This window comes from Camelus bactrianus, chromosome 13 (genome assembly GCF_048773025.1).
Source record: "Camelus bactrianus isolate YW-2024 breed Bactrian camel chromosome 13, ASM4877302v1, whole genome shotgun sequence".
Classification (NCBI taxonomy): domain Eukaryota; kingdom Metazoa; phylum Chordata; class Mammalia; order Artiodactyla; family Camelidae; genus Camelus; species Camelus bactrianus.
In genome coordinates this window covers 33,815,501-33,843,271 of record NC_133551.1, presented here as the reverse complement: position 1 = coordinate 33,843,271, position 27,771 = coordinate 33,815,501, and the positions used below count along the sequence as shown (strand labels likewise).

General features: G+C 37.6%; 1 protein-coding gene across 8 annotated transcripts in view; it reads left to right on the top strand.

Moving 5' to 3' along the window:
* PATJ (PATJ crumbs cell polarity complex component) overlaps positions 1–27,771 on the top strand; it is a 291,813-nt gene that overhangs the window by 67,039 nt on the left and 197,003 nt on the right. For 7 of the 8 annotated variants that reach the window (XM_074376367.1, XM_074376370.1, XM_074376368.1 and 4 more), the window contains 4 exons: positions 14,487–14,696; positions 18,523–18,639; positions 20,249–20,644; positions 25,584–25,707. In XM_074376367.1, coding sequence (XP_074232468.1) covers positions 14,487–14,696; positions 18,523–18,639; positions 20,249–20,644; positions 25,584–25,707 — 847 coding nt within the window. The remainder of the gene's footprint in view (positions 1–14,486; positions 14,697–18,522; positions 18,640–20,248; positions 20,645–25,583; positions 25,708–27,771) is intronic. The other variant, XM_074376369.1, reaches the window with a different exon arrangement.

Genomic DNA, 27,771 nt, shown 5'->3' with positions numbered 1-27,771 from the left:
TGGGAATAATTACAAATTTAAGAATCCTAAATTAGTGCAAGTAATTTGTTGTGGGATCATGTTCAATAATGAAGCAATTATTAGGTAGTCTGAGAGTCTGAATTTTTAATTTCTACCAAAAAGCTTAAAATAAATTTAGAACTGTGTGGATTTTACCTTCAGTTGACCTTATAAATTAAACATAGCAAGTGGATATTTTCTGGTGTTTTGATTTATGTTGAACTTTGAATAACCCCTCATGATTATAATTCACTGGAAATGTTTGACATTAGCCAATTTTTGAACATTAGCCACGATGTTGCCATTCTTGATACCTTTGAATTTCAATGATTTAAAAGGTAGAATTTATTAACCAATAATTCTCTTCCCTCCCACATACCATTTCTCATTTGTCTCCTCTCCTGATATGGGGACCGAACTCAGTTTTTGCCTAAGCAGATATTTTTGAAAGGCTGGGTCTGTCTCAGATGCTGAGAGAGATGAAAATAGAAAACACAGTGGCGCAGCCATTGAGAGGCGGTTCATACGTAAATAGTAACACTTTAAAAAGGTGTTTGAAAGACCAAAGGCAAAAGATGGCTCATTAAGAAAATAGTGAAAATATTTCTCCCTATAAAAATTAACCCTGATTAATTTTTCTTAGAAGAAATGGGCTATAAGACTTAAATAGTATGAATATACTGAGTCTTGGATGTGGTATGCCTTAGTATTTTTGAGAAAAGCCTAGTGTACGGCTTCTGTTTAACTCTGTTAAACAGAATTCTCTTTTAAAAAAGATTTTTTAAAGTTATGGGAAGGAATTGTATGCATTTCACATATGTGGTTTAAGTTGGGTTTTTTCTTACCATATGTGCAGCAGAATGACTTTCTGAGCACATTAGAAATGTTTTAAAAATAAGTAATTCATACATATGGCATAAAAATTCAGAGGTACGTAATGGTATTCTGTGACAAGTAAATCTACCTCTGACCATAATCCCTTACTTCTCCCAGGTTAAAAACTCCTGTTTTTCTTGTCTGTCCTCTCAGAGGTATTTTATACATACATGGTTATGTAAGTCGTAGGTTTTTGGCGGCTTAATGTTTTTATTTTTTTATACATAAGTGGAATATATCATACACACTTTGAGCACATTGATTTTCTTCCCCTCAATTATATATTCTTTCATTTTGATTTTTATAGAGCTACCTAATTCTTTTTAATGACTGCATAGTATGTTACAGTTGATGTGCGATAATTTATTTAACCAAGTGCCTGTAACCAGTTGGTAGACATTTCAGATGAGTCTGTAGTAGACATCCTTGTCATATACTCTTGTGTATGAAAAGGAATTGCTCATCAAAAAACTATATATCTTTTAAATTTTGGTACATTTTACCAAATTGCTTGAACATAAATGTGAGACTCGCAAGTATTTAGACCACGTAAAATTGATGCCTTCTTATGTGATTTCTTTGCTTAGATAATTCTTCTGAAAATAAAGTGTAAGTAGATGCGTAATTCATGAATCTGCTAATGGTTTTCCATAATTTAGATGGATTAAGTGATAGCAATATATAACTATCAACTTTGTTTCAACTTTACATTGGCAGTAATTAATTTATTGACCTTTATAGCTAAGAGAGAGCATAAACTACATTCAGACTGATATTGGTGTTGCTAAGTCTATTCTTATTTTTATACCAGTTTTAATCTTGTTTATCAGAAGATTGAGTTTAAAAATGGAAGAAATTAAGGACTCTAATTTTTGCTTTGAGATTTGAGATTTTGGGTGAATGCAGCTATCAGTAGGTAGTCTTTAGTAACTCGTGGAAGCCCAATTTCTTTACATTCATACTAATGCTAGTTTATAGAATCTGGGATATAGAATTTGGTAAGTATTGACATAATTTTAGCATGTAGTAGTACCTATATTAGTAACATTAAAAATTCAGGTACAAACCTACTTCCAGAATCTAAGATATAGATGATAGGGATGTATTGCAAGTTATTATATAGTTCTACTTTAAAGCTCGAGGGATCTCATCACATGGCCACTGGTATCTGTTTTGCAGGGGTTTTTTCCCCTTCTTTTGTTGCTGTTTTTATTTTTTTTGGGAATTCTGGATCCAGTTCATCCATGTAGGATTAAGATATTCGTACTAAGCAAAATGCAGTCAATTTGCTATTAACGGCAGTATCCGTGTCCTTGGAAATACATAGCTTACTGTTGAACAAACCACACAGCTGCATTTAAAGGTCACTTTGGCTTAATGGAACTTGGAACTGATAAAGGCTACTCTTTGCCCATCCCTGATTCCTATCCACATGTATTTTTATTAACATCAAAGAACTGTAAGCTCCAGTGCCAGCCGGGCTGAAGATTTCTTTTCACAGAGGATTTGCTTCCGTTCCCTCTATGGGAAAGTCCTGTGTCCTTTAAATTATCTTAAGCTGCTTCATTTGAAAAATAATTCTTAGTGGTGTGTTCATGGAGTGGATTGAATGTGGCTACTGGGGAAATTCTCTCATGGCTTAACGACTGCTTTTCAAGCCTGCGAAGTGGGTGAAAGAAGGGAGCCCACTCCTGGTGTGTGGAGTTTGTAGTGCGCTCAGGATGATGACTGACTTCCAGAACCCTCAGTGCAGCAAGACTAAAGGCATCAGGAGACCAGAAGCCACTTAATAAGAGATCAAAGAGGCTGTGTGTATATCAGCTTGAAATCCAGATAGTACAGATCAAAAGCTTGCCCTAGCGAGGCAGCCGCAGGGGGATGAAGTTAGCAGGAGGCCTCAAAAGATCTTAAGTCAGGCCTGATGTTGAACTTTGTGGGAATTTCATGGCTCCTCTGGAATATGAATTTGGCGCAAAAAAAAAAAAAAATTCCCATTGTGTCTAATGGAGGAGAGAGAATAGAGGGCAGGCAGCAAGTGCTTGTCAGCTGGGTGCGGCTTTCTCATGGGGTAGCTCTTTTCACAAACCTTTTTACGGACTTTCTCTGCATCATACTAGAAGGCATCGCTGACGAGGAGGACAGTCTGTAAATGATGTGTCTGTTCTATTACCTTCAGTGAGTATTTCAGAAATGACCAAACTGTAAAGATTAGTGTTTATGAAGTGACCAAGGAGAGCTAAAATAGAGGGATCGGGGGCTCAGGTTTACGGTAATACCTGGTGATTGTATCTCTCCTATGAAATGCTCAAGACATTCTAGGAAGTTAGTGAATGTCAGCCTGGCTCTGCATCTCCGTCTCCCATGTAATTAAAGACAGAACCATAACTTAAAAAAAGGAGTTGGTCTCAAGAAGAAACTCAGTCTTCAGAGGTGTCTCATTGCCAATCTCCCTCTCTCCCTGAGTGTGGGTGTGTTTTGAAAGTTCCCGCTGGATTCTGATGTCAGCTGTGAGAACCACACCAGGAGGTTGAAAGTCATAGCCCTTCCCAGAGTTTAGCAGAGAGACCGAACCAAATCCACTAACAGGTACGGAGGACCTGTTTTCCTAGCCCTGAAAATGTGTACTGGTGACTTGCACTGCTCTGCCCTGTTTGTGGGTGTCACTGGGAGCCGGGCAGTGATCTAGAGAAGCAGTGCTCTCCCCGGTGAGGGCCAGGAAGGGATGTTGCCTTATTCGGGTACCAAAACCCTAATTTGTTAATGATGCGTGAAAGGAAATTGGCCACCTGATGTTGACACACCACTTTCTAGGGCTCAGGTTCCCCCTGTGTTTTGCTTTAATCAGATATTATGTTCACCAATATGTCGCTGTGAATGTAGAGTATGGTTATAAGCGCTAGCTTACCGGTCAGAAAGGACCAGGATTTGCCTTCCGGCTATGACACCCTACAAGGACTTCAGACAAGCTTGTTAGTTTTTCTTATCTAGTAATCCCTAAAATAGAAATCATACTTGCTTTATAAAATTGTGAAGACGAAATAAAAGATGTATATAAATGCCTGGACTTTTCTGGGCATAAAATAATGTGTTACCAGTTACTGAAAAATTATGATGGTGATTTTTAAAAATAGATTCTGAGCACAGACTTGCTATGCCTGTTATTCATTGTCTCCTTCCAAAAAAAGTGTTGTTCACTTATGGCTAGTATCAGGCAATTAGAGATGAAAAGATATACTTCCTTTAAAGATCTTATATTGTTTAACAAATGTATATTGTGCATCTTCCATGCCAGGCACTGTTCCAGACACTAGGAGTATAGCAATAAACAAAATAGGCAATAGACCCGGTGTCCTCATGGGGTTTAAATTCAGTTGGGAGTAGAGAGGTAAATAAACATTGCTAAAATAACAAAGGGAACAGACTTGGGAGTGCCTGTAGTGCATTATGATTTTAGCAGTGGTGGAAGTAAGACTAAGAGACCCTGTGATGCTCGTGTCTTAGGATCCAGAGGGGTCTCAGGATCCAGAGGGGTCTCACGGGGAACTGAGGCATGCCTTGTAGGCCAACAGGTGGTGGACATCCAAAGCACAGGAATGTCCTGGAATTGATAACTTGGCCATGATTTTATGTCTTTATTTTCTTTAGTAACTGTGGATTGTTTAATATCTATCAAAACTTTCATATTTTACTCCTTTTAATGAAAAATACTTTGAGGAACTTTCTGTTCTACTACTTGTAAAACTTGACCACCATTTCACATGGTGGTAATAGCCAGTAATTATCTACTGCTTAGGCATACTGGTTTAGTTATCTCTACAACCCCGTGAGGTAGGTCTTATAATCATCCTCATTTTATAGATGAGGAAACTGATCACGAGATTAAGGAATTTGCTCAAGGTCACCCAGTGAATAAGTGGTGGAGCTGGGCTCCCAAGTTTGTGGTCTCTTGGTGTGAAAGTACAGTCCGTAGACCAGGAGCAGCATTCATCCTTGATACTTGTGTCTCCAGTGAAGGATGATAAAAATTTCTGATTCTCTTTCCAGAGAGCAGTCCTTATTACAGTTCCAAAAGATTTACTTCATGTTATTCCTGAATCCTTATGGTCCCTTGCCTTTACTCCTCCCGCCTAGCCAAAGCTCTTTAGAGTCCTGATAGCTTTTTCACTGCCAGAGAGTAGAAACTGTGTGCATTTTGTTTTACATATTCCAGCAGGACTCCTTAGCCTTTTTCCTGTACAGTTGCAAAGTTGGCAAAGTTTTGTTCTGCATGTTATGTGCTACATATCACAAATGTTGGTTGCCCTTTCAAGGATTAAGGAAAAAAATCGTAGAAGCTTTTCTAAAGAATGAAGGGCATGCTGGTCCTTGATGTGGCAGTGGTTGTCAGGGACATTCCCAGTGTAGAGTTGGCTCCTGTCTCTCAGCGTCTGCTTTCGGGGAGAGTGAAAAGTGAGAGCACCAAGCTGCTCTGAACCTCTCTTCAGGTGTGGAGGTCTGCATATCTGGAGGGTTTAAGGTCAACACTTCATTGTCACGTGTTAACATGGAAGTGTAGAATCAGGGATGGTTTAGCAGTTGATAGGACTGTTGGTCTAAATCAGCCATGGTGAGTTGAATTCAGCAGGCAGTAGAGGAGATGGTAATTGTTAACTTCTCAGACACACATGTCCTGTTAACTTCTTTTCCATCATCTTCTTAGTAACAGTAATAATAAGAGTACTAGCACTTATGAAGTGATTATCTCATTTAATGCTTTTAACAACTCTACAAAATCTGTACTATTGTTATTTCCACTTACCAGTGGGGAATCTGAGTCTCAGAGATTAACTGGAACAGTATCATTCAGCTAGTGTTTGTAAGTGTTTAGCTTAAGTTGAGAGTGACTTGTTTGGAAAATTAAATTCCAAAACAAGTACTTTAAAAGCTTTTAAAAGTTTTGTGTCTATACTTTCTTTGCATCATAATGACTTTCAACTAATGTAGTTTTTTTTCTAGAGGATAATGAGATATTTATAAATCATTTTCTACTTGAAAAATTTTTTGCTAAAATGTAACATAAAATCTACCATCTTAGCAGTTTTTAGATGTATAGTTCGGTAGTGTTAGGTGTATTCACATTTCAACTAGTGTAATTTTAATAGAGGGTGGACTTTGTCCTTGATACCGCAGTCTGTTTGGTGGAACCCCAGGCATTTCAGCCAGATGGTGGGACTTTTAAATAAAGGACAGTTCTGTGGTTTGTTTTTGTTTTCCTTACAACCAGCAAAAGTCCTGGGCCAGGAGTGAACGGTAAATATGTAAACAATTATCATGACATCAAATTTTCAAGAGATAACACATCTGAAGAACGTATTTAGTACCCACGGAGAGCAACTACCAGGAGACCAGAAGGGGATAAGAGAAGCAGTGGGACTCTGCTCGAACCTTTTAAATTATTATGGTGCTTAAAGTAGATTTTTGAAGTACTAAACTACACAGAATAAAATTATGTGCAGAATTATGTATTTTCCCCCCTGTGTTAGACTAAACTTTCATCTTCTGGTGAGTTTCTCTCTGTGCTTCTCTTCCATTGCACTTTAATCGCCTTGCGTGCTGTCTTAACGGTGCTGCTCAGGGACTGTTTCATTCTGTGGATGATGCGTGGAAGAATCTATTCTGAATGCCTAATAGTATTTAGGAAGTAATAAGACACAAGGAGCCAGGAACCATATCTTTAATCTATCTTGAGTGCACTGGAAGTATTTTGTGGGTACTTACCTTGAACGTGATGGTGTTGTGGTAACTGGTATGGTCAGTGTAATACTTGGCTATATTATAGTAAAAAATGGGGTCAGATTCTGATAAGATAGCTTGCTCATTATTCATTAGAATCATTTAATTACTGCCCTGCATTCACTATAAATACATTTATTTCTCTTTCCTAAGAGTAAATGCTTAGCTTGTTGGTCAAATCAGAAGATGCTCTTTTAGTGTAATTAATTACATCCTGCTATCTTAAACCAGAACTATTCTAGTGATTCTAGTTCAACTAATAGTCTCTGACATGTCTTTTGTTGCTATCTAAATATGGCAAAAAAAAAATGTTTCACTATTCATCTTATGAAAAAGAGCATGTCATATATATTTTGTTGTATCTTTTGTTTTGATGGTAGAATTCCGGGGAAGTTAGATCTTGTGCAGTCAGTGTCATTCTTATGAGTTCTTAAAAGACATCACTAACTACAGTTATACCATGTTGTGACCAGAGTGTACATCTTTTTCATTGTTGATGCTGTGTTTTGAATTAACTTGTCATTCCCTACTTTTTATGGTGGTTTTGTGACTGTTTTGGTAGAAATTAATGACAAATTTGGCTCAAGATACTGTGTCAAATTTAGTTATGGGATTTTGGAGTTGGGGGAATGGATCATAACTGTCACGTATCCAACTATCTCATTTTACAACTGAGGAAACTGATTCAGAGAAATGAAGAACTTGAGAAACTGTGCACGGTCCAGCTAGGGGCTCAAAACTTGTCCCTGGACTTCTAATCCACACCCATCCTACCACTAGTGGATTGAAAAGCTATTTCCCTTGTCTCTCTTTCCCATTTATATTTTCTTTCTTTTTTTTTTTTTTTTTAAATCATTGGATTCCTTTTTGGACTGACATCGCTCACAGTGGATATTTTAATTCATACCGGCCGTGCGTCAGAGCTTCTGCAGATCACTGTTTTTTCCTTAACATGTTTATGTCTGTGTGTGTGTGTAAGAGAACCTTTCCTTTGTACTTCTTTGTACCCAATTCTTCCGTCTACCTCCAGGTTACAAATCGCTAGCTGTCTCTCTTTTAAACTTAGTGGTTCCTTTTTGTGTTCTCCATTTTAGTAACGTCCTTGAGATCTTATTTTAAAAGTTATCTAGCTGTTACTTTCTTTAGATTTTTAACTTACTTCTCTGTAGTTCAAAAAAGTAATTGCCACCTTTAAGAGTATACGCTTCAAGAAGCCAGTATTTGGCTCTTCGCTGCTCTCACAGTTTTCTCTCAGTTGACTATTACTGTGTTGGAGCAATTCTCGTATCACATATTACGTGCTAGCTGCCTCATGTTATCCAGCAATTCATGTATGTAGATTCTTTCAAATTACCTTTGAAACTTACTTCCTCACACTTACGTGAATAACTGTGGAATGAAGCTCAGTAGCCCAACTCTGTAATCGTGAGCACCACAACGCTGCATTCGTTGGTGGGGAGATCTGTTTTGTAGCGCACTTTCTATTGCATGGTTGTTTGAGGTGGTTTTTCTCGTCATTCTTTGGAATCACTTCGTTTTGGGGAAAGACTCCTATAATACAGGAGAGCAGGTATTTTGGTGTGGTGAGTTGATAGCACAGCACTTCAATGACGTTGAATGAAGGCTATGTAAGTTAGCCATATTTCCTCTCAGAAGTTTATGATAGGCCAACTTTATATTTTATAATAATTAATAATATACTTATATTTCAATGTACTCCATTGACAGTAAGTATCAACATAATCAAAAGTAAATCATTAAACCCAAGTTTTTATCTGAAATAAACTATGGTCTCTGCCATCCTGCTATGGCCTCTATGTTTCTAATCCATTACTTAATGTTTTTAAAATTTGGGGTGTCGGATACAAGATAGATTTTTTTTTTTAAAAAAAAGGACAACCCAAAAGTTATCCTTTATTTTGAGTCCATGTAGTTAAGTCATTGTTACACCTTTATTTTTGTTTGCTGTCATTTTAGTAACTCTGCAAACATAAATGTTGAATGTTAGAACTGTCTTTGGTGTACATCTCATATTCCTCTTATTTTAGAAAATGCCTCCTGCCGAGGCAGCGGTCAGTGTATTAAATGTGAGCACTTCTCTTCATGTGCATTTCTTCTGTCTCCTGTTAATGTGACATTTCCTGCCTCGTGCCTTTTCGCTGAGTTTGCCATGGCTGCTTGCTAGCATTTGTAGTTTTAGTTTTGGAGCAGCTCCATGGCTAGAGCTCTCACGTCTTCTGGTGGATATCTCTGTCTCTGAGGGAGCCCAGTTTCAACTGAACCACCTCTCTGCCCCCAGTGACATCCCTGTACCAAGCTTTAGTTTATGTGAACTCTAGTCTCTTTGATCTGTGGGGAATCTACACAAATATTCATATAATGCGTTTTCTAGACACTTTGGAACTTTGAATTGCATCTATTTGGGCACAGTGATTGTCACATGTTTGCATCTGTTCATGTTAAGGTGTTCTTAGCTCACCAAAGGAGTGGATGCTTGAGAACCTAAGTGTGAATTAAAATCTGGCAGACAAATGCTTGTTTTAGCTGTACATGCAGGCACATTCTGTGTGCTCTAACGTCATCAGCTAGGTACCAAAATATAAACCTCTAGTGGCCAAGTGTGATATTTAAGGGGCTCAATTTTATACACTTTGGCAAGGTAATAAATGTATATTCTAACAATTTGCCTTGTCTCAACATTCATTCATATAGCAAATACTTACCTTAGGATAGAGAAGCTGTGTCACATGGTTGAGACATAAACTCTGGTGCTTAACTGGTTTACATTCTGGTTCTGCCATTTATCAACTGTGTGTTTTGGTTAAGTTACTTAATTTTCCTCTGTCTTAGTTTTCTCATCTTAAAAGTAGGGATAATAATGGTACCTACCTCCTGTTAGTGTGAGGATGAAATAGGTTCAAAGAAGTAAGATATTTAGGACATGCCTGGTGTGGCAAGAGCTCAGTGTTAACGTTTATTGTTTTTACTTACATGTGGTGCAATCTGGCCTTTCCTTTGGTGTACTTACAGTCCAGTGAGGAGAGAGAAACTAAATAGATTCAGTCATTTGATATTGCAACTATTATTCAGTCCCTTCTACGTGGCAGGCACTGTAGCTGACCCTGGAAATAAAGCAGCAAATAAGAAAATGTATCTTTGCTGTCATGAAGCTTATTTTTAGAAAAGATGGTTAAAATAAGTTCAGTAAAATGTCAAAAGTGTCAGAAAAAGTGTAAGATACTCTGGGTACACGTAGCAGAGGGGCCTAAGTTATTCTAGAAGGTCAGAGACAGTGAGGAAGCTATATTATGGCAAATGCTATAATAGAAGGTCTTTCTTAGGTTTAGAGATATCATCGCAGAGTAGGGAGTGCTTGAGGCTTCTCCGGGGAGTCAGAGAAGGTGCCTCATTGGAGGAAACACTTCAGCTGATGCTGGTGGCAAAGATACAGATAAGTGGCAGTGGGTCGGGGAAGCATTCCTGCAGATGGAATGGTTTGGAGGATGTCATGTAGCAGGCCAACAGCTCTCACAGTCCCTAACCTTTAATAGTTCTGGATTGTTGGGACAATGTGGGGGGCAAGTGGGATGGGCAGTGGTACATGTGGGAAGAGCAAGAGGAGATGAGACTAAACTGCAGATCTGAAGGAATTTCTCTACCAAAGCGTTAGGACTTAATCCTGAAGGCAGTGGATGTCACCGAAGTGTTTTATGCAGAGGAGGAATTGTGATTGCACTTTTGTCTTTCAGAATCATTATTTTATCTCTGTAGAAAATAGGCTGATGGGGGTAAGATTGGAGAGAGGTAGACCTTTCGGGAGAATGAAGCCAGCAAGAAATGAGAATCTTAACCAAGGTGGTGGCAGCGGATGTGGAAAGAGAGGATCAGATAGGAAAGACAGAAGATCACGGTGATGTGCCTTAGTGAAGGCTCGAGGGAGAGAAGGTAGGTGCGCGGGTGTATGGTAATGATGCCCTTCAGGGACTGTGGGAGGAGAATGGTCTGTCAACTTGAATTTCCCCCCACATTGAAACATCATGTGTTTATAATAAGTATCTAACATTAGTATCACTTCAAGAGACCTCAGAAATCCTTGTAAGCACGTTTCTCCAGGCACTTTTATTCACCTGTGAAACAGCAGTTAGATTGGTTCTGTCCAGGTTTCATAGCTAAATAGTGAGAATTCAGGTCAGATCACTTGTCTTCAGGTATAATATTCTGATCAAAGTTGGCTGTGCTTAATTGATTGTAGGAGTTTAATAATATTTTTAATAGCTGTAGGGAACAATGTTCATAAATGGTTGAATTGAAGCAAACATATGGAATACTGTTAGAAGATGCATAATAGTGTAAGGCTTTTGAATAAATAGGAAGAAAACAGCTTTCAGAAGAGGAGAATGGCTTGCATAGTCAAAGATGTTTCTTGTGTTCTGTGATTGGTATTTAGTGCCCTCTGTTGGCTGTTTAGCTTAAAACAACATCTTGATTCTTGAGTACAATGTTCCTTGCAGTGTTATTTACCAAAACAAGAGAAATTAGTGATTTTAAAATTATGATAAAAGGTGATTAAAAACTGATGGGGACTTTAAAAATCTGGATATGGTCTGGGAATTGGGTAGAAGGCTTGAGAAATATCTTTACAACATTTTGTTTAATTTAACATGGATTTGATATTGTAGACTGTGTTTTTAGCATGCAGTCTTTTCTGATGTAAAACAACCTGAATCAGGCTGAGTTTTAAGCGTGTTTTATGCAGCAAAGCCTCAGGAATAGCAGCCGCCGTGGTAGGCAGTGGCAGCTGCTGGTTTTTTGTAGGGTGACTGCTACATGGGATGGCCATTAAAGGAAATGACTGTTACTCATTAAAGCAACTCCATTCGGCTATGAGAGAAATCGCCCAGTCAGAAAAGTCCTCATGGAAGATGAAGCAGTGATTATCCATCACGGGGCATTTTCAGAAGTGGGTGGTTTGTCTTTTTTAAGCGACAAAGAAGCTGCTGTTGGGTTCTCTCCTCCAGGGAAAGGGGTGGTAGATTAGGTATAGTGTTTAGAGTAGCTAGAGATCCAAGTCTGAACACGTTTTAGTAAGCAAGCACACCTGGTACTAGTTTGCGGCCTGAAGAAGATTGCATTTTGTATAAATAAGTGTTCACCATGATTTTCCTGTAATAAAGGCAACCTATTAATCTATTTTCTATTTCCATTATGTCCTGGTTAATCTTCCTTTGAAACGTTTCTAATTATCATTTCAACTGGTTGCATTTTGGAAACCAATTCTTCTGTGTATTTGGGTTCAAAATAAGTCTTTTTGATTAGGTGTTATATGAAACTGCAGAGATTCTCACACCAACCCAGTGAAATCATTTATTTGCTTTTGGTGTATTTTACTGTTGCAATTTTCTCTAAGTTTAGTAATTATTAATACAAAGTAATGCTAGCTGCTTTCTGTGCATTTCATGATGGGAATAAGCTATTATGGAGTTTCCCTTCCCCCCCAATAAAAACGCCTTCCATCAAAAACTGACATCCTAAATGAAGGACATAATTGTACAGCTTATTTATTAGTGTGTCAAACTTAAAATGTAATGGTTTCATATTTCAGAATGAAAAAGTGTGTTGTGATTCATGGTTGCCAGTGACAGAATAGACAGCTCTTTTATATTACTGCACTGATTGCCTGCTGATATACCACTGTACATTTTAATTTTTTTTTTTTTTTTGGTTCCTCTGTTCTCTTCCTATGCAATAGCTCCCTCTACTTGAAAATATTGGTGTAATTATAGCTTAACACTGTGTACTTTATTAATGAGTTCCCATGATTATTTTTGCTTTCAATCCTCTTCACAAATAGGTGGTGTTACACAACAGAGTGTGTTAGAAATTTACCAGGGATCTCTTGACTTGCTAGTGGAAAAGCAAGGTTAGTTAAGGAAAGTAAAATAAGTTGTTTGAAGATGTTTTTTTCAAGGAACTAGCTGTATATCCTTTGTTGATTTAAATGTGGTATGTTTGGTTAAAATTCCATGCAGTATTGAAAATGAACCTTGAAGTCTGCAACACAGAAGTATAGAAAACTGCATCAGAAAACTTCAAAAGAGCCATCAACCACTTCAAACAGACAGAGCCTGGAACTTGGCACATTCTCACTTTGCTAGTTCCAAAATCTTCTAATTCTAACATAAAATGTGGTAATTTCTACTTTCTCAGGAAAGGTTGTAGAATCTCATGTTACTATATCTTGCCTTCATAGAACAGTATGTGCCAAAGAAACAGCAGGAGCAAAAGAGACAAACCAAGCTAGTAATGTTCTGAGTGAGACTTTTTTTTTTCCTCTCCATTACGAAGTTTGAGATTTAGTGAGAGTATCATATACTTCCACCATTAGGACAAATTGAGAGATTCCACTCAATCATAAGATTTCCATGTGAATATCTTTTCCATTCATAACTCTTTATTTCTGATTCCTTCTGTTACCATTGGAGCAGGGTAAGTGGCAGAGCACGGTAGTGAAGAGAAAGTCTTTGGAGCCAGACAGTTTGAGTTTGAATTGTGGCTCTGCCACTTACCAGCTTGGTGATCTTGGCGCGTTTTCTTAACTTTCTCACCCTCAGTTTCCTCATCTGTAAACACAGACAGTAAGTCTCTCCACGTCCTGGAGTTTGTTACAAGGATTAGTTGAATTAATGATTGTCAAGTGCTTAGAACAGAGCTGGTAAGAGCTATATATCAGTGTTCATTGAGTAAAATAAAAAATAACAGTATGGCTATAAATTGGCCTTTATTAGCCAAATGCATTTATAGAACGTCAACATTATCTTCTGTGCTTAGTGAAAAGAAATATGGGGCCCTCCTAATGGATGGAGATTTGCACATTGGTTTTGTTCATGAATTAGTATTCATTTTCTCTGTATGAGGATAGTTCTCATCTAGGGTTAGCTAGACCATGTCATAACTTTAGGTTATGTTATTTTTTTTGATTGAGTTATAATCAGTTTTAGGTTACGTTATTTTTAAACATACTTTTTAAAATGCAGTGGAATATACCATGGGTTGTTTCCTTGTCTTTTTTGAACTTAAATGATTTAGCAGGAAAATTTTATACTGGTGGAATGCCTAAGAATGGAGTTTCATTTCCCATGATACACTTCTCTTGGAGCCTGCTTATTGTCCAGGAGCAATAATAAATGGACTTGTCTTTGGTCCACAGTACGACGATGCATGAGGATGTCAGAGAGTCTTTCCCAGCTTTCCCTAGACCTCCTGTGGTGTGACAAAATATCAGTCATGTGTACTGAGCACTCAGACATGCGGTTGGAATTCAGCTTATATCTTTACCTTGATAGCAGCTGATATTCGTGTGGATGTATAGAGTGGTATTTTATAGATGTTGTCTTTGGGAGAGGACCACCGGACTGCGGACACACGAAGTAAACATGAGATGCCTGAGTACAGACATACCCTTTTCTGTTGTGCTCTGCTTTACTGCGCTTCACAGAGACTGCTTTTTTTTTTTTTTTACAAATTTAAGGTTTGTGGCAACCTTGGATTGTCAGATCATGCTTAGCATTTTTTTTACCAATAAAGTATTTTTTAATTAAGGCGTGACATCATTTTTTTTTAGACATAATGGTATTGCACACTTAACAGATGATAGTGTAGTATAAACACAAATTTTATATGCACGGAGGAAACCAGGAGACGCATGTGACCTGCTTCAGTGTGACATTCGCTTTGTTGCGGTGGTCTGGAACTGAACCCACAGTATCTTTGAGGTGTCTTAAGGCTGCGTATTTGTTTTCAGGGAACTGACGCATCTTTCTTTTTTGCTTAATCCTTAGGACCCCATAGATTCCACAAGATCAGTGATTGTGATTCGCTCCCTGGTGGCAGATGGGGTGGCAGAAAGAAGTGGAGAACTGTTACCTGGAGACCGCCTGGTCTCTGTCAATGAATACAGTCTGGACAACACCACACTTGCTGAAGCTGTGGAAGTGTTGAAAGCTGTGCCACCAGGCGTTGTACGCCTTGGCATCTGTAAGCCTTTGGTGGTAGGTGTTGAATTTGTTAATATAGGAAGTGATAATAGTGTCATAGTTAAGAACATGGATTTTGGAGACAAATACACCTGACATTGAATCCTTGTTCCACTGCTTACTCGATATGTATCCTTGTGCAGGTTCCTCACTGTCCTTGACTTACAGAACCAGAAAATTAATTTCTACCTCAGGGTTTTGAGGATTCAAGATGACATTCACCAAGTGCTTAGCGCACTGCTGCATTAACGCTAGCTGCCAGCGTTACTGGTCCTGCTGCTACTACTTTTATCTTCATACTTTTAGCACAGACTTCTAAGTTCTCATTCCATTCCTCATGCTATAAATCAAGTTTGTCTATGTTTCTAAGCTTTCATTTGGGCGTGATGTCGAGATGGGATGGTAAGTTGAAGTCTAGTTAGCCATGTTGTTTTAACCGCATGGCAGTGAGATTTTAATACGCTTTTCTGACCATCAAAGTGCCTTGTAACCTCTAAACTCGAATATGGTCAAGTCAACCGGAGATCATCTTATTGCTTAAACTCATGTACTAGGACAGATGACTACTTCTGACTGAAGGCCACATTAGTTATGGTGCTGTTGAGATTTCCCAATGTAAAAACAAAATACTTGACTATAATTTTCAAGCAGAATTAAAGTATTATTGAGTGCTTGCTGTATGTCACTTAGTATTTTAAGCTCTTTACCTGCATTAACTAATTTAATCCTCACAGCACCTTTAAGAGGAGGTAGTCCTCTTGCTACTGTCATCGCAGACGAGTTAGTCAAGACATTGGCAGTAAAGTTAGAAATAGAGGCCAGATTTCTTGAAATCCTGTCCAGAGAGTTGAGCAACTTACCTAAAGTGATGTAACTCATAAGGGACAGAGCTGGACTATAAACTCAGTAGAGCGGCTTCAGACCCTGTGCTCTTAGCCACACTGCTGTGTATTCCTGTTTCAATTTGTTGTCACTAGTTTAATTTGTATGCAGCATGTCTGAAATAGATACCATGGTTGTGGCAGAGTGTTGGACGGGATTTCAAGAAATCTGGGCTCTTATTTCCAACTTTGCTACAAGTTAGCCCGGTGGGTTTCAAATTCAAAGACATGTGAATAGGCATAAGAATCTCCTCAGAGATGATTAAAATGCAATTTCCCAGGTCCAGTTCTCAGAGATTCTGACTGAGTGATCCTCATGTGCTGTTCAGGCGCCTGCCCCTTCAGTGAGTCACCGGTGTAATTCTGATGCAAAATTTTGCACTTTGAGAAACACTGTGCCAATAATCGGATCATAGGCACATCACTTTTCTGGGCCTATTTTTTTCATTTCTAAAAAGACTAAACAAGACTAGAGAACTCCTAAGATCTTTCTCAACTCTAACATTCTTTTATTCTGTGAAATACATCAGCACACTGTAAGTATTCACGTAGATACGTATCTGTATAGGTAGAGTTAGGGGTGTTCCCGTATAGATATGTAGATAGAGTCACATATCCCGCACAGTATTTTTGCGTTGGGGAACCTCGTATGACCCTCATGTATTACTTTATTATTCTTCACGTATTGCAGACGAAAATCCCTGTATATTACACCTATCAGATGCTTGAAATTTTCAAAATGGAATACAGCACATAGCGAAGTCAGGTTCTTAACTTTTATTGTGTGTTTGGTGTGTGGAGGTTGCCATTGCCAATATGTACCATTAGATACCGGGTTTGATTGTTGGACAAATTAAGAAGGAGAGAGCTTGATAATTTTATGGGGACCTCGTCTTCTTGGTTTCTTGGATTGTGGCAAGAGCTTTGTCTATATTTTTCCTGATAATTATTTGCCTAATTATTTGCATTGCCAGAGGAGGTCCCAACTATAATGGTCTAGAGGACCTTAACAACCTGACTTTGAAGCAGTTTAAGGAAGTCTCAGGCAGTGTGAAAAACAGAACTCAGCACCAGCTGGGTGTAGATTCCTGTGCTATTTCTGGCAGAGGTAGAGCTGCAGAAACTCGGGACATTGGAGCCTTACTCCAGGAGGATTTTGGAATGTAGTGATTGTGTGGTGGACTTTGTGTGGGCTTCCCTCAGTGAGTAGAAGCCTGCCAGGATACCGGAGAGTGGGAGGCCAGTAAAGGAATGAGAGAAAGGCCACTTGCAAGATGTTTAAAAATTCTTAGTGGAATCACCATTAACTTCTTCTTTAACATCTGGGTTCTTTTAGGAAAACTGTGAGCTGTAAATAGTGATGCATGGATTGTCTCTGAGGTCTGTCTCTCTTTCTCTCATGGTCCAGTTGGTGGCCACTTATCTAATCACCTAATGTTTGCTGAGCATTTATTCAGTTTTCAGCGGAACCAGGGATAGAGTGGGAATAAGAAGGTCCAAAGTCAGGTTGGAGCAGGAAGACTGTGAATGCACAACAGTTAGGAGAACAAAATTATTTTTATTGAGTCTTATATCACAGAGATGTGTACTATCTATATAATTATAGATACTATATAAACATGTGTTATGGTCTTATGTAGATCCATCTTGTCCATTTATTTTCATGTTAACCACAAATGTGACTTCCCTTCTCTTTTCTACAAACTCACTTCAGATGTCCCAGATCTAAAAAAATGAATGAACTACCTTTAAACACTGCCTTGTATCTTCAGAGCTGACAGGGCAGAGATGGCAGTGGAGTACTTGAACCAGACAGCTGTGGGTTTTTGCTTAGTTCTGTGATTTGCAAAGTTGTGTGTCTTTGGGCCAGTTATTTAACCTACCTGCTCCCACTTGGGATCACAGAGCACAAACTCTAGAGCCAGACAGGGCTCAAATTCTGAGTGTGTAACTGACTAGTTACTTAACTTCAGGCAAATCACTGTGTCTCTGTTACTCATCTGTAAAATGGGGATAGTAAGAACACCTATTTCTTAGAGTATACATTAATTTATTAATAAATATGTTAAATAAGTTGATATTTAAAATGCTAACACCTGTGCCTGTGAGATATATATGTTGGTTGTTCTTTTTATGTAAATATAAAGTGTAAAATCCTGATCTAATAGGATTGTTGTAAAGATTAAGCTGAGACAAAGCATGTGCAACTATTTACTAAAGATTATAATATATAGCTAGGACTTGGTAGATAGTAGCTGTGTTATTACCTGGGACTGATACTGACCTGGAGCACCAATGACTGTGCCTCTTCTGGTGGAGAGTGACTACACTCTCTACTTTGTTAAATATTTTGAGTACCACCCTGTATAAACTTAGGCATTTCTTAATATTGAGGTCTATTCCTGGGAAAGTGATTACCTAAAAGGAATAAGAAGTTTTGACCTAAATATGGCTTTTTAAAAAATTATGAAAGAAAAGTTTGGTCTAAAACCGTTTACATAAATTTTTATTGTGTACTTGCATTTAATAGAAAGATGAGAATTAATCTAAAAAGCATTGAAACTGAAGTATTTTCCTGATTACAAAGTGCTTCTTTGGTTGCCAGATTTGGGGGCGGGAGTGGGCAACATGGGTGAAGAAGGTCAAAGGATACAAACCTCCAGTTGTAAGTTAAGTCCTGAGGATTTAGATATGGTATGGTGACTCTAGTTAACAGTACTATGTCATATATTTGAAAGTTGCAAATGTTAGGTAAACTTATCATGGTAATTATTTTGCAATATATACATATACCAAATCATTATGTTGTATACTTAAAACTAATAACACATTATATGTCAACTAGAACTCAATAAAAAAATATTGGTTGACAAAAAATACTGGTTGAAAGAAATATTGGTTGATTTCTTCAATCATGCTAAAAATATTAAAAATTGAAATAAAAGTGCTTCTGTTTCCAGGAAGATGATAAAGAGGAAGAAAGGCATATTTTACGTTCAAACAATAACGAAGACAGAACTGAAATTTCAGGAACAATTCATGACATAAATTCATCTTTAATACTTGAAGCACCCAAGGTATTTAGTATATTTACTTCCCATTTGAACAGTTGCTGTTACAAAGAAGACAAAAGCTTGTTCTCACTCTCATGGCAAATACGTACAAATTAAATAATCCCCCTCTCTCTGTATTAATTTATTTTAAACTGGACTCTTTTCTCTCTTGCATTGCATTGCCTCCATACATGACATAGGCCAGATGTAAGGTGTTTTCAAAGAACCAGCATAAACTGATTTTAGATCACTAATACAGTCTTAAAATTTTGAGGGTAGACCATATTTTTGAAAATAGACCTGCATTTAAAATGCCATAGAAAAATAGGTGTACAGAAGAGCTTACTGAATACTTCCTACAGAAAAGTTATTTAGTCAAACCTTACTTTATGCTTTAATATTACAAAGCATATTTTGAAGCCTTTCCTTTTTTAATAAAATGACTTGTGTTTATTTTGCTTTTTGCAGTTAAGAGTATAGTTTTGCTTTACTTGATAACGACTATTGTTTGATATTCTTTTCATAATTTGTTGACATTGTCTGAAGCTGATATGTAGTCCTGTAATGCCCGTTACATTTTTTTAGTTTAGATATTTTTTGTTACAATGTCATAACTGGGTGAAATGTTTAAATATACCCTATAAATGCAGCTTTTTTTTTTTTTTTTTGCAATAACTGGGTTGCAGTATTTGGTATACTATATTAATTAATCTCAAAGCTTCACTGCAATGATGTTTAGCGGCAAGTGAGGAAACAATGGGAAGGAGTAGATTCATTTCAGGAATTTACGTTTATTGATACTTAATGGTTAGGACTTAAGATAGGAAATGTCATTGATGCCTTAGAAGGAATTGGGCCTCATTGTGCTCAGCGCTCTAAGGTCCCTTGGAATTATGTCAAAGGCTCAGCAGATCCATATATTCCTCAGTTATTACCTAGGAACTCAACAACGTTTCTGCTCATATATGACTATCTAGCTTCAGTTTTATGTACTTGTCTTTCTAATTAGTACAGTCTAAATTAATTGAAGAGCATACGGTATTCATTCCTTCTTGTATATTTTTAATGCGGATGCAGAAATAAATTTCTATTAAATGACGTATTATAAAAGAGTCATGCTCAAAGTAGTTGAGATGTTCTCCCCATGTCTTTAATTGATAGGGAATGTTTTTTAAACATTCAAAAAGCCATAATTTCTTTTGAGTTACGTAAACTTGAAAATCTTGACCTTTTAAGTCTCTGCTTTCTTAAGTAATAATACGAAGTGCAGCAGTATTTATGTACTACTATTTATTTGAGATACGTGAGTTAAATATTAAGTCTAGCGGTTTAACAGATTCCTACTTCTGTCTGAGAATTTTCAGATGGTTAATGTATAATGAACTTTTTTAGAATAGTCACCTTGCCAAGGGCAGATTTTTGCCTTTTGTTTTGTTTCTCTTGGGGATGGAGGGTTGTGTGGTGGTGAGGTTGTATTTCTCCGTGCTGTTAATGGAGAGCTGTTCAGGTTAACCGTGCATTGCCGTGCAATACCATCATTGCAGTTGTGGCAGGAGTTGATTCCAGTTAATGTTCAGAGGGTAGCTTTTAAGACAGGCATAGTTTTAAAATTTTTTGCAATTTTTATTCACAGGGATTTAGAGATGAACCCTATTTTAAAGAAGAGCTTGTGGACGAGCCATTTCTAGATTTGGGAAAGGTCTTCCAGTCCCAGCAGAAAGACATAGACAACAGCAGGGAGGCCTGGGAAATGCATGAATTTACGGCCCCTAGACTGCAGGAAATGGGTGAAGAGAGAGAAATGCTTGTTGATGAAGAATATGAACTGTATCAAGGCTGCTTTCAGGCCATGGAGTCGTGTCCCTCATCGCACATTCAAGAGGCTGCTCCTGTTCTGCCCATGAAGGAGCTTCACTTTGGTGCACAGTGGTTCCATGATCCGCAGCTACCCGAGCCTCAGGAAGCAAGATCCATGATGAGTCTGTATTCGCCGGAGATGCAGCAGTGTGGCTGTAGCACTGAAAACATGGTAAGGGGTGAGGCCGCATCTTCCACATCCTCCCCGACTCCTCCCCTCCCTGTCTCTGTCCAGAGTCATGTAACTTTGAAACAAATGACCAAAATTTAATGAACCTTTTCAGCATTAATCATTTTTTTTTCCCAAGACGAACCACATGGTATGTTGCGGTAAGTAGAAACTCATCATTTCTGTGTCATGTAACTTCTAGTTGGAGTCAGTAGCTGTAGTTGCCTTGCGTTTATGGTGCATTTTTTTAACCTTGTTTTTTTAATGATGTTTTTCTCCTAATTACCCAGTTCTAGAAAGAGTTCTTCTGCCATTTGTGATTTTTTTTTTTCAGTTCCCTCAGGGAGACACAGCTCTATATTGCATAGTGTATTTGCCAAAGAAAATCAAGGCCAAATTGACTACAATTATATTGTTCTATCTTGCTTATCCACATTGTTCTCTGCATTATATATATACTAAGTAGAAAGTCACTGAACTCTAGAAAATTATCTTTACATTTGTGATACTGCCTGTTGACAACTTGACAGGAAGATATTTTAATAGATTTGCCCTTGCTAGTAAATCACCAATAAACTTTAATTTTTTTAAATGAAATTAGAGTTAAATGGTCAACAATTGGAATCTTTAATTAGGGATTTTTTAAAAAATGGTTTATTTTTGTTTGTTTATTTCCTGCTTCAAACTTTAAGTTCCAGGCAAATGAAAAGAAACTTACTGTATGGGGTGTACAGCAGTGTGTTCAGGTGCAGTATGGTGTCCTCCTCACTGCGGCTGGCAGCTGCCCTGCAGTGAGGTGCAAAGTAGTCTTTGTTAGCTCTCACACAGGGCAGACAGAGCTGGGCTTTTCCCTTGCCTCTCTTAGACCTTCCTCCTATTTTCCCTTCTGCAAATGCTTGTGAGTCCCTCTGCTATGCAAGATGCTGTACTTAACGTATTTAAGAAACCCCAGCGGACTCCCCATGATAGCGGACTCTGGGCAGTCTACCAGAGAACGTGCTTGGGGTTATATGGACAGCATGTGGATGTGGGAAGAAGTGACATAGAACCACCTGGTGTGTTGGCGTTGACACTGGTTCTTGCTACGTTTGCTAGCCCCACTCCCGTGTTTCTAATTACTTGACCCCAAACAAAATATTCAGTTATATGGAGCAAATTACTGACCACTGATTAGTGAATATTCATAAATACTCCATTGTTGTGGCTGTTTTCTTTGATAAAAAGAAATTTTGCTATTTACCACAATATAAGGCAACCTGAAATATAGGCCCATTTTAATATATAAACTTTTAGGGAAGTAGCTGAAGTAGTCAAATGGATATTCACAGTATTTACTTTGTAAGTTAAGCATTCATATTTTAAAACCTATAAAATACTAATTTTTACATATTCTCACATTTAATGATAGATTTTTATTCAAATTTTTTAATGTCAGCATCTACATTATTACCAGAATCACTTTTTGATCTTTTAATACTGTTTTTCAGCTATGCTGTCTTCATTTCCATCTAGGTTGTCTGAGATACAGTAATTTTTGAATCCATACTGTCTGTCAAAATTTTATCCTAATCTCAAATACCATTTTCATCACATCAGATTTTTTTAAAAAAATTCCTCTTGTAAGTTTGTATTGATAATCTTTACAATGTAACCACTTACTCTTTATTAAAGTGCTCTTTAAAAAGCTTGTTTAAACAACATTCAGTGCTCACACTTTGAAGGACATGTGAGTAATTAGTTAGTAATTCTGTTAAATTTCCTAATTAGTAATTCTGTGAAGTTTCTGATTCTGTGAGGTAGCCTATATCGGCTCCCTAAACAGGCATTCATTAAGATGTGTCAGCCCTACTGTGTCTCACTTTACAGTATGTTCTTGCTTTGAATCATTATATGTTCTTGCTTTGGGCATTAACTCTTTTTCTCCCTCCCCACACCGCACAGTGCTGACAGTGTAGGGGAGGGAAAAAGCTTTTTCCTCTACCCTCCTAGGTTCCTCTGCCTGGGGCCCTGGAAATTAAACTGACAAAAGAGGTTAACGAAAGAAAAACAGTCTATTAACACCTGCAGCAGGAATACTGGCAGGAGAAACTCAGTGAAGAGTCACTCAAAGGTGGGGTTAGAATTTGGGCTTAGACACAGCATCTTAACACAGCACAATGCATTTGTGGAAAAGTGACAAGACAAAGGAGAGGGGATTTAGTCTTTTAAACTGTGGGAAGGTAAGTATTATGGAGGAAATTGATAGAAGATAGGCTTATTTTAGTAAGGTTTGTCATATACGTTTCTCTTAGTGCCATCTCTGAGCTGAAAAGAGTCTAGAGTCGTCTCTGGTGATTGAGAATCGGGAAGATGGAGAGCTTTTCTGAGGCTGCCCTTTCTCATTTGTCTTTTGCTCAAAATAATCTTTATGCCAAAGTGATGTATTTCTGAGTGAAACGTTCTGATCCCCCATAATAGTTATACCCATATGATTAGGATGGACTTGGATCTTTATTTGCTTTTCTCTCATGGTGGACCTCATGATGGTAATTTATTGCCTAGTGTTATAAATCTGGGTGGATTTTAAAAACACAGTCAGATGCCTTACAAATATGCATTTCCCAACACTCTTCCATTTAGAGGGTGCCCTCCAGAAGGAGGAACATTATCTCTACTGTCTTCATGATGATATCCATTTGGGACTGCATTTGTGGAGTGCAGATAATACCCAACTACCTAAAAGTTTATCTTTCTCTGTAATTCGCTTATTCCATTTTGTTGAAGGGTGGAGCCATCAAGGTTTATAGATTTGGTTCTTTATTTTAGTTGTGGTAAAATACACATTACATAAAATTGACCATTTTAACCATTCTTAGGCTTATAGTTCCTGTGGCATTAATATACTCACATTATTACATAACCATCACCACCATCCATCTCCATAACTCTTTCATCTTCCCAAATTAAAACTCTGTACCCACTAAACAATAACTACCCATTCTCTGTTTCCCTCATCCCCTGGAAACCAGCCATAATTCTACTTTCTGTCTCTAAGAATTTGACCACTCTTAGTAACTCAAGGGGAATAATACAATATTTATCCTTCTGTATCTAGCTTATGTCATTTAGCACGACGTCTTCAAGGTTCATACATGGAGCATGTATCAGAGCTTTCTCCCTTTTTGAGGCTGAATAACATTCCACTGAGAGTATATACGATGTTTTGTTCACTCTTTCATCAGTTGAAGGACATCTGGGCTGTTTCTATCTTTGACTATTGTGAGCAATGCTGCTATGCACATTGGTGTATGGTATCTGTTCAAAAACCACATTGTGAGTAGTAGACACCCAGAAGTGAAATTGTTAGATCATATGGTAATTCTGTTTAATTTTTTGAGGAACCACCGTATTGTTTTCCATTGCAGCTATGCCATTTTACATTTCCGCCAACAATATACAAGTTTTCTAATTTCTCCACGTGCTCACCGATACTTGTTTTCTGTTTGTTTTTTAAATTATATGTGAAGTGTTATCTCATTGTGGTTTTGATTTGCATTTCTCTATTAGTGATGTTGAGCAGCTTTTCATATGCTTATTGGCCATCTTCATATATGCTTTGGAGAAATGTCTAAGTCCTTTTTTTTTAGAGATCTGATTTTTTTTCTCCTGAGGATTATTTACCTGAGAATAATTTTATGTTTTTATTTGCTTCTGAATTGAATTTTCTAAAGGTCTAACCTTTCACACTCAGTGTGTTAAAATCTCAGATTCAGGCATCAATTCTTTTTCCTCAGTTACATAATTATTAATTTTTTAAAAAATGTCCAAACAGTTCAAAACTTGTTGTAAAATGTCTTCTTTTTAAATACTCAGTGCCTCCATCTCCTCCTTACTCCCTTCTCTAGGAAGTTCTTGCTTATTTTGTTCTAGGCAAGTAAGTAGTCATGTCTCTTTTCTCACTTCTATCTAATATTTGAGTTGAATTCTATGTACTGTAGGCTCCATTATGTATCTGATACAGTTATATACTCAGCTATATTCATAACCTGTTTGGCAAAACCTAACAACATGTGGTTCTTCAGTTTATGAGAGGTCCTTTTCTTACCACTAAAGTATGATCAATGTAACAATGAAAGAACATGGACTGTTGTGAAAAATATAATTCATATTTTTGTTTTGAACAACCTAGATTCTCAACAATAGAGAGTAACATAGTATTATTCACCTTAAATGAACTAAGATATATCTCTATGGTTCGCCATGATGTTATCATTTAATTTCATGCATGTAAAAGTTTTTAAAGAACATATTAAAGTTTTTATAATAATACATCAGCGAAAATTGTACGTTCTGGAAGATTGTAACTTTGGAAAACCATAAAAGACATTTGTATAAAAGGAAGATACGGAAAGTGTAGTAAGTACTGACTGTACTTACCCGTAGGTTTTAAGTTTGGGGAACATTTTGTTCACCAGGCAGACAAGAGTGCTAGGAAGGAGGGCATAGCAAAGGCTTAGAACTATGAAAATTCATAGGTGTTTCTTAGAGCCATGAAAATTCACCAGGTGTTTCAGGATCAGCAGTGAAGCCATTTAAGTCATGATCCAACATGATCCAGGATGCAATGTATATCTACCATTGACTTTGCTTGACTTAATAGATCTTTTATTCTTCTACCTTGGTAAATGTTTATTTAAATCTACTTATTAATGTTTATAAAACTTTTTTTTGAGGGGGTTAAAAAACCCGGTGTTTGGAGAAAACAGGTTTTACGAGCCTGTACTCCTGCAGGTATTAGGTTACCAGCGTTTGTTACTGCTTACCGCGGTATAAACCGTTACTTGAGAAGGCCTGTTTGCAGGGCCAGTTTTCCACTGTCATTATGATCTGGGTGGAACAGCATTACGGTGTTCCACATTTTATCATAAAGTACTAATGCATTTCTGTTTTTCTTCCTCTCAAGATGGAAGAAAATTTTGGCATCGATTCCCTACCCTCCATACCCTGCACTGAAGCAAACAGCCAACCAGGCAGATATGACGATCTGGAAGATCTTAATTCATTAACCAAAAGCAGTCTGGATTTAGGTGTGTGATTTTCGTTTCTCATAAACACAAATTACATTATTTTGCAATCTTTCAGTTTTATTTGTGTATGTGATGAATTTTACTGTCACATTTTCATTCATTATAGTATTTTGAATTGAAATCTGCCTATTAATTAATCTGCCTCAAAATATCTAGAAGAATAACATGACTCATTTCCACTTAGAACTTTCAGGTTCTATTTCCTGAGAGGGCTGCATTTTCCCTGCTTCATTTTTACTTTTTATTAGCTGTGTGGATGAAAACTAAAACTAGTATCTTATGCTGAATCAGAAATAAGCCTCTACTAATATATATTAAAAACTCTGATGCTATTAAGTGATACTGTTAGCTCACTGAATGGGGTTGTTAAATATTAATAAGGAAAGACATATTTTAAACATTTATGAAACATTTTTATAGCCATATATTATAGTCAATATGGGTACATTAATAAGTTAGTTTCCATTAAAGAATCCTGAAAGGATAGTGCTTCTCCTTGCCTTTTCCCATATTGATTCTTACATATTTTTGAAAACTTGACTTTAAAAAATAATCTTTCCTCATACGACACTGAAATATTGAATGTCGTTATAATATTAAAATCCCTAGGTGAGACTAACAGGTTCTTTCCTAGCGCTGGGATTTATGGAGCCATTGTTCAGGATTTATGCGGTCCTTCACCTGTTTTGACTCTACTCACAGGAGAAGTCTTTCTCTGTGGGCAGTTCCCGTGTTGCATGGTAATATGTTGTTCGGAGAGAGAGCGCTGTAGAAAGTTATGTTACATTGTATGAATTCAACCTTCTGTCAGGTAAAATCTAAAGAATGGGATTCTTAATGTGGTTAAAGATTGAAGGCATCTGAGAGAGAACAGTTGTCAGTTCCCTGTGGGTTGAAACACAGCATGAATAGTTAATTGTTTAAAAAATTTAGGGTAGTTAATTTTCAATATCTAAGATGAACCTATCCTATTTTTCATAATTTATAAACTGACTGTGACTAAGAAAAATGGGACTTTTTTCACCAAAACTCTCACTATACTTTTTTTTTTAATTCACCACATTTCTGTAGTCCTCTGACTACTAAATACTTGGAGGAGATTTATGGCACAAATGAATGAGTAAGTGAATTAATGGTCCATATCTGTTTGATTACCATTGATACTTTATAGCAATGTAGAGGGCTTACCTATGCCTTGTAAGATGTTTAGCAGCCTCCCTGCCTTCTAACCAGGGCTTCCAGTGGTATTCCCACCCCTAGTCAGGATCAAAATCAGAATATCTTCAGACATTGCCACATGTCCCCTGGGAGGCAAAATTGCCCCTGATTGAGAACCACTCACTGCTTTATACTGTCAGGACTGAAAGGAGTAGACTGGAAACATGGGGTGGGTGTGTGTAAGGAGGAGAGTGGAGTTGGGGAAAAGGTAGGGAGAGGGATTTTGTCCTCATGGGATGATCCAGTCTTCCTCTGAGCCCACCTCTATGTATTCTCTAAGCAACTCCAAGGTTCCTTCCTCTGCCTTCTGCAGCCGTATGAGTGTTCTAGAGCTGCCATAGCAAATTGCCACAAACTTGGTGGCTTCAGACAACAGAAATTAACTCTCTCACTGTTCTGGAGTCCAGCAGTCTTAAGATGCTGTACTCCTTCTGAAGCTTCTCGGGAAGAATCTGTTCTTTGTCATGTTCAGCTTCAGGTGGCTCCAGCATCCTTTGGCTTGTGGCTGCATCATTCTAATCTCTGCCTCCATCCTCACATGGCCCTCTCCTCTTCTCCCTATCCATGTCTTCTCTCCTGTCATTAGGTCTCCAACCTGTCATCGAATTTAGGGCTCACTCGGATAATCCAGGACGGTTTCATCTCAAGATACTTAGTTTAATTACACCTGCAGAGACATTTATTCCATGTAAGGTCACATTTATAGGTTCTGTGGCAGGGATATGTCTTTTAGGTGGGCCACCATTCAACCCACTATCCTGCCTTAATCTAATATTTTTGGCAAAGCTCTGGGAATTTATTTTTCGAGATTATAGCTTTAGGAGTTAAGCTACACTTGTATTCCGT